Source organism: Limanda limanda, chromosome 1 (genome assembly GCF_963576545.1).
Source record: "Limanda limanda chromosome 1, fLimLim1.1, whole genome shotgun sequence".
NCBI lineage: Eukaryota > Metazoa > Chordata > Actinopteri > Pleuronectiformes > Pleuronectidae > Limanda > Limanda limanda.
This window is the reverse complement of record NC_083636.1, coordinates 23,425,576-23,433,896: the sequence shown is the minus strand read 5'-3', so window position 1 is coordinate 23,433,896 and position 8,321 is coordinate 23,425,576. Positions and strand designations below refer to the sequence as shown.

At 39.7% G+C, this 8,321-nt stretch overlaps 1 protein-coding gene across 1 annotated transcript; it reads left to right on the top strand.

Annotated features, from left to right (window-relative positions):
- On the top strand, positions 1-5,796 carry reep5 (receptor accessory protein 5). The gene is made up of 5 exons (XM_061075804.1): positions 1-225; positions 370-463; positions 2,917-3,055; positions 4,614-4,782; positions 5,512-5,796. The coding sequence occupies exons 1-5, from the start codon at positions 108-110 to the stop codon at positions 5,559-5,561; spliced, it is 570 nt and encodes a 189-aa protein (XP_060931787.1). The 5' UTR covers positions 1-107; the 3' UTR covers positions 5,562-5,796.
- The last annotated feature ends 2,525 nt before the right edge of the window (positions 5,797-8,321 follow it).

Below are 8,321 nucleotides of genomic sequence, written 5' to 3'. Positions count from 1 at the left end.
AGAACCACAGGGAAAACAGTGTAGAGAAGTCTCTCGGTGCGTCAGTGTCGCAGTTCGATTCACATCCGCAGTTTGTAACATCTGAACCTGAACAAGGAAGTGCAGCCATGGCGCAGGGGCTCCGAGACCGATTTGACAAGTTCCTCCATGAGAAGAATATCATGACGGACCTTCTGGAAAAGGTCGAGCAGAAAACGGGAGTGAGCAGGTCGTACATCGCCATCGGTGAGTGTTGTCAGAAAGGAGAGCGAAGAGGACGAGAGGAGCCACGGGCCTCGAGTTGACCGTTAATGAGAAATAGAAACCCGAGGCGGCAGTAATACCGTAATAACACGTGTTTTATAATATATGTGCTGTGCTCTGTTCCAGCTGCCATCGCCATCATCTCTGTTTACCTCGTCATCGGTTATGGAGCCTCCCTGCTGTGTAACCTCATCGGCTTTCTTTACCCAGCATACATTTCGTAAGTGTGGCACTGTTACTGAGAGGGGCCTCACCCTCCCTCACTACCACACCCATCACACACACACACACACACACACACACACACACACACACACACACACACACACACACACACACACACACACACACACACACACACACACACACACACACACACACACACACACACACACACACAACACACACACACACACACACACATCCATTATTTTAGTATAATAACCAGTTTATATCCGTTACATTGTGAAGGACCAGACCTGTGTGTGTGCGTGTGTTTTAAACAATGTGCTGACCATATTTATGAACAATGAAATATTACACAACTGTTTTTACAGACCCCAAGCTACTAGTCAACTGATCCTCAACTATGAAATGAGTCATAACGTCATTTCTTTGATACTGTGGTTAATAACACATTTAATAGCTTTAGTCAGTCTTGTGAACCGGAGGCTGAATTCAAATTGTGAACAATAGTTACATTCATAAGAAAATTATATCAGGGTCTCAAAACAGTCCAAAACACAGCTTTTCATTTCAGAGCAACACAAATTTCGTGTTAAGATATTAAATATGAGTTTATACTTTTGAAATTTGAGTTTATAGAATTTAAAACATTTGCTTCCTTTCATTTATTAGAAGTTAAATGTATGGTTTTCAGATAATTATGACTCTCGTTAAATTACTCTTAAGTTAAAGGGATTCAAATGTTTGTGCTGCTCCTACTTTTCCATTTTTTCCCCGTATATAAATGAGCATGTCCTCAAGAGCTGTATCACATGTCGCAGTTAATTATGAATAGATGACTATATTTTATTGAGGTGTCAGTATTTGAACAGGGTTCAACAGGATCTTCAGAGGAGCGCCATGGGAGGGATCCCTCTCCCAGGACGGACAGAAGTGTAACAGATGTCACGTATAGCTGAACACATCAGTGGGAAGTGGATAGGCTCTCTATAGACAGTCTCTGGTCACCATTGTTTTATTTTTAATCCAAGAGTCCATTTGATACCTCAGAGACAAATGTATAAAAAAACATAACAGCCTCCATCATTATATTTAAAAACCAGGTCATCGATTTAAAGCATAAAACTCATCTTTACTGTGGAAAAAAAACTTTTTTCATTTCGGTTTTTGTTGAAAAAATATCCCTTCATGGACAATAATGTATCGCAGCAACGCAAACAGCCAAACAACGTTTGATATGAATAATTAAAAAAACAGTTACATAACATGGTGACGATGCATGAAGAAGAAGAAGAAGTGGTAGATCTGACCGAAGAGTTGCATTTTGTACTTTCACAAGAGGTTGTTAACAATGGACTGTTTGCAAATGTCACACTTATTACAAATTATTTACAACATGTCAGTTTAGTATACATCCATTTTATTTGGAGCCCCAGGAATGCGAGTGATTGTGTTCCAGAGCAGATTAAGGGTTTCCATGGTGATCAACCACGTGAAAAGTCATCATGTTTTGTGATACCCACAAAGTAAATCCCAGAGAGAGTTGGATAAGACGCTGCTCTGGCCTCAGTCGTCTGTTCAGGAGCAAAGGAAGTCAAATGGTCTTTAAAGTCCATGAAGATGAATCTACAACAACACAAAAATAAGTTAGTTGTAGCCCTAATACATAATTATAGAACAAGTAATCAAATGAGCATGATGGTGTGTTGTCTGTAGTTTGTTTATGGCCCAGTAGACAGCTCAACAATACAGGGAGAACAGTCATTTCTGCTTTAAGTGGATAGCGAACAGTAGACAGGGTATCAAACAGCAGTGAACAGTTAACAGGGTTAACCTGTTTCGTGAACATGGTCATAACACACTGTATAGACTGTAGTTATATTGATATAAAAAACAAGTAGACACGACGGAGATTGACTTGCTATGTGCAGAGAAGACTTCCCCATTACAACAGAAGGGTAATGTTGTAATGGTTGAGGAAGGATGGGCTGAACATTATTACAGTACATGGTGAATTTTGTAGCTGTAACTTGTTGGGACAAGTTTCCTGTGCACAATGTTGACACGTGATTCATTTTGAAACAATACATGTTAACTGTATCACATGTGTTTATATGAATACCTACAAATACAGACCATTTACCATGAAAGGGAGATAAGTATGCCTTCAGTCATGTTATAGACATGTTAGCACAGTGATTCACTGAAATTCATGCTTTAATGTTCTTCCTTATTACATTTATTTTTGTTATTAATATTTTATGGGTTTGTAGAATGATTCCATCACTGTTGCACATTTCAAGTTGCAAGATGATTCATCACTGTGTGAAAGAAAACCAGCAGTGAGGCTATCGGCAGAGAAGCAGATAGGAAAGCAGTAAAACAAAATAAATACTGGACCAAATGACATTTTGCCCTCATGGATCGTGTTGTTTTTCACAGTCTATCAAACTACTTCTCTCAGATTCTGTTGCTCTTTCTTTCCAGGATCAAGGCCATTGAAAGTGCCACCAAAGACGACGACACCAAATGGCTGACCTACTGGGTGGTGTATGGAGTCTTCAGTGTGGCAGAGTTCTTTGCTGATATCTTCCTCTCCTGGTTCCCATTCTACTATATTGGAAAGGTAATCCACTGGAAATGTGTCGAAAGTGCATTGATGAGTTGATTAGGAGCTTTTTCCTCCTGAATTTACTGGTTAGTTTAGTGTTAAGTCTTAAGAGTCTAAAGTTGTCTGGTGAGTTTGGTTGCCATGGGGACATCAGTGTTGCATGGTGTTCAGGTTCACACGGATTACATAACACGCCCCCTGGCACCACTGTGTTTCATTGTTTTTAATGGGCATAAAACCCATTCGCTTCATTTTCATCAGCAGCAGCAGCCACGTTTATTATGTGGGTGTCATAACATTTGTAAAAATACTAGTTATAATTATAATACTCCCCACATCAGTTGAGTTTGTTGCTGATAGCCGGTCCTAATGTGAGTGTGTGTGTGCGTGTATGTTTGTGCATGTGTGTGAGAGAGCAAGAGAGATACATGCACACAATTCTACTATGAAGCAACGCAGCAAAACAGTCACGACATTTATATTGTATAAAAAATGTGGCTGATAATCAAACTGTGTTGGTAGAAATGAGAGTCTGGCGTGTTGCGCCAGGTAATGAATGGAAAACACTACACGCACCTTCAAGTTAGGATGCCCACAGCTTTAAGAGCCCTGCAAATATAATAAAAGAGCCTTTTGTCTTAGATTGCAGCCTATGTAAAATTGCATTTCTATTAAAAAGTACATAAATGCATCTGTTAAAGTGTTTATTACAGTGTACAGGAACATTTTTACACTATGCTCCCTTAGCGCCTCACAGGCAGGTTATCTGGGAAATAACAGTTTACAGATATTCATTGAACGCATCACAGGCAGAGTAGTGGTAGACTCATTTTACATATGTTCCCTCAATGCCCCATATGCAGATAATCAGTAGAAGCTACAGCAAACATCAGGTGCATAGGGGCAGCGGTTCTATTGAGCTGTTATGGTTTAACAGGGTTTATATTTGTCATAGCAAAATGTGCTATTATGAGAGGTCATTGATTAATGTACTTTGTAATCATGACATATTACTTATTACTGTAGTAGCAGTAAATGATTTGTATTGTTTTAGTTGTAGTCTTCAGCACTCAAAGCACATTACAGTAATGTTTCTGCTATTCACTCAGTCACGTCACGTCCCTGGTACAATTCACTTGCACTGAATGATTAACTGATAAGATTTCAGTGGTCAAATGTACACAGAAACTGCAGTTCTGGTAATCTGGCTGCACTTAGATAAAATGCAAACAATATGTCCCACCCGATGGGAGGCATTGGGCCTCTGATCAAAGCTCACAAGAAGGAGAGCTGTCTGAGAGCAGGAACAGGGGGCATGTAGGCAGACAGGGCAGTTAGTGACAGATAGGGAGGCCAACCTTTCTCTGGAATTTGGACTGAATGAAGAAAATAAGTCATGTTTATTTCTGCTGGGGCCACAGACACCAGCTTCTCTTATTTTCCCAGATGACTTATCGATGAAAGTGTTTTCGAAAACAAATTCCAACACTATCTTTAATGAATAGCTTAACCAGTGAAGCCTATAATGTATCTGTGATGTCTGCATCCTGACGCATTTTTTCTTCTTTCCCAGGGTGCCTTCTTGGTGTGGTGCATGGCTCCGACTCCTTCCAACGGATCGGTCCAGATCTACACACGCATCATTCGACCTATTTTCCTCAAGAATGAAGCCAAGATAGACGATGTGGTGAAGAACATCAAGGAAAAGGCAGCAGATGCTGCTGACAAGTTCAAGGATGAGGGTGAGTCATTCAACACGTGCGTGTCGAGCTTACTGCAAACACACACCGACTCATTCTGCAAAATCTCAACATTTCTTTTAGAAAATCCGAGGAATCAGGAAAGATATCAACTTCACATGAAAGGTTGTTTGTAAGCGTGACTTTCATAATCATTTCAAGGTTATTTGAAGTTAAAGCTCATTTAGAGAGTCACATTGACTGACTGTTACTTCCATTTTACACAGTGGCTGGTCGAGTGGGGCTCCACTAGATGGAGACAAAGAGCACCTTTATTCTGTCAGGGTCATAGATCACAGAGGCTGTTTCCTGTCAGATTAAAGCAGGACAGGCAGAATGTTAATGTCCCCATGAAACGAAGAGCACTCCATTTTTAATCCTGTGTCCCTCTGTTAACTTTTCACTGACAATTTCTACTATTTGATGACTCATCCTGCACTCAGGGCCAGTTCCTCATTCTGCGTCCAATCAGAAGCTTTCTGGAATTTTTGACTTCCCCAAGACTGTATATTCTGACAATCGTGATGAAATACATAGGCATCCACAGGCATAGGCGCAAGAAGTGCTTGACATCAGAGAGGACGTTCCATGTTGAGTTGATACTGTAGTAACTGTTAACTCTGCCATGGGTGCTGTCAGTGTTGAGTTTCACTGACAGCAGCTTCACATTGCATGCAAATACATAAAAGTCTTGATGTTCAAGAAAGTGACATCTGTGTAATTTGTCCACAGCCAAGAGAGCCACAGCTAACATCATCTTTGAGGAGAAGAAGGACTCCTAAGAAGGATGCACTTGTCTGCTGTCGCCTCTGGAGACGATTCTGTTGCAGAAGAAATGTTGCCTTGAACATGTTCTTGTTCAGTCTGTAACCTTTATCTTCATCCATGCTGTATTCTGCTGCACATATGTCACATGTATGAATGAAGGCCATCTCCCCCCCAGTCAGTTTACTTTGCCTCGTCAGCTGTCAGATAACTGACGCGCCTTGTGAACCAAATAAAGACAAACTTGTTGAAGTGGTTCTCAGATTTGGATTCTTTCTATTTGTTCTTGTCCATTGTAAGGTGAAGTCAGTAATGTTCAAGTCTGTAGCCACTTTCATTCACAGACATTCTTGAGTTTCTGTTCATTGAATTTCAAGTGAATCAAATAAGCAGCCATTTATTATAATCCTCCACTTTCAAGTAGTAGTTTAAAGGTACCAGGTATTTCCAGAGTTGTATTATATATTGTTTATTGATTGTTTTATGTTGTTTTCCATCAACTCATATCTAAAGTGACCTATTTATTGATGAATTATGATATACATTTCTTGAAATGATTCCTATATATTGACCAGTTAATGTAACTCAAAATCAATAAATGCAATTCTTGGTAAATTACTCAAACTATGGATTAAAAATGAATCTGTGAACCTTCTAACTCCTCTTTTTGTTGTTCAACCATACATTGATTAATGGAATGCACAGGAGCTGCTGTAATACTTGATATATCTTGTAACTTTTTCATATTTTCGTATTGTGTTGTATTTGAAAATATCTACAAACATCAACCTGTTTAAATTATCATTAGCTGTTAACGCACCTTAAACTGGTATTATTGGGATTATCAATCTTTTCTGCTTTTTATAACGTAGTTGTTGTAAATAAATGTGATAACAGTTGTGAAAGGTCTATATATAGTATATTAAAGGTTCAGTGTGTAGAATTTAGTGATATCTAGTGGTGCAGTTGCATGTTACCCCTCACCTCATCCTCCCTTTCTTAACATGACAGAGAATCTGTGGTAACCTTCAGTTCTCATAAAAACTCAAATAGTGTTTAGTTTGTCCAGTCTGGGCTAGTGTAAGAAAACATGGTGGCCTCCGTAGGAAAGACCCTCTCCTGATCTGTATTTAAAGTATTAAAATATAAACAGCTAATTCTAGGGTACAGAAAACAACTATTTGTACAATTTAGATGAAACAAACAAGATAAAACATCACTAGGATTCTTTTATATTCAATTTCTGCCAATAGCCCCCTTTCACCTAAAACATACACACTGAAAGAGAGACTATGAATTTTCAATTTGGAGGAATTTTGTTTCCCCATTTCTATAGCACATTAAGAAGGGATATCTTGTTTCTTAATTAGTGTAAAAATACCCTGATATTTGAATTGAATTAAGTGCAACCAGCGAAACTAGAATTTGGGCCTTAGATGCTACAAAATAAAGGGAAGATCCCAAAGTTTCTAAAGACACCAAGTCAGGATGCCATGAGTTTTGGGTGATGTGTACGTCTGTTCTAGAGTTAAAGAAGAAGCTGTTTATTTTGAAAGATCAGTGCAGGAATCCAACCTGATCTCTCATAGATATCAATTCATTAACACAAATTAAACAATGATAAACCTGTTTTGGTTTAGGCTACACACAAATAGAGTGTAAATATAATAAGATGTGGTTGTAGACAGGTCACAACAAGAAGGTTCTGGGACGGAACTCACTGTTCAGCTGACCTCACTGCACAGAGTCTGCATGGTCTGCCTGTGCCCACGTAAGCTTCTCCTCGGTATTCTGGTTTTGTCCCAAAGTCCAAAGACATGAAGCTCAACTGGAGACCCTGATTTGCCTGTAGGTCTGAACCTCAGTGTGAATGGTGGATTTCCTCTATATATCAAATCTGTAATACGATGAAATGCATTTTCTAGTTATATTTGTTGCAAGTTAATTCGTGTTAAGTTTGGGAAAAAGCAAAAGCTTTTGAAAGGGGGATGCAGCAGCTTTATTCATGTTCCACTGATGTTAGCAGTCCTCCATCTTGTTAGTAGGGACTCGTTGGCTCTAGAGTTCAGTTCCACCGGATTCAAATTATAAGAATGTTGAATGTATGTTGTATTTGACAGACAGATATTTGTAATTAAAACACGCAGCTAATTTCAGTTAATGGAGAATCATTCAGAGCTGGATGTGTCACTTAAACCTGCTTGATGAACTTGCAGGTGAGAGGGAGAGAGGAGCCTGGAGAGGCTGAGCGAATCAATGTGCATAGCTTCATAATGAAACAGGATTATCACTCGTTTCTAAATTACAACACCATGGTCCATCTTAACACTGAGCCACATGGGTCCCAGACCAATGTGTACTGAGATGATTGAATTTCAAAATGTGTTCAGACATGAACGATTCTGCTCTGTTGGCGTGACTGCATCGTATCATCTCTGTAGTCTTGTCAACTGCACATTCATGCTCCTGATCCCCTGTTCTATCACATCACAAAGGTTAGACTGGATCTGGTGACTGGTGTGGTCACTGAAGTTTTGTGAAACCAGTTTGAGATTTTCTTATCAAAGAACCCAAAGCGTGAAGAAAACATTTCCCAAAGTTGGGCTGGGCAATTAATCGAAAATGTATTGAAACCAACCTCACATCGCTCATGACCGTTAATTCTTTCCTATGAGGAACTGTGGGGTTTCTGCTCCGTCCGCGCCGAGCCCCCCTGCTGCATGCCCCCCCTCCGACCTCGCTTGATGACAAGACACTGCATATCTTCCCTGCATGAG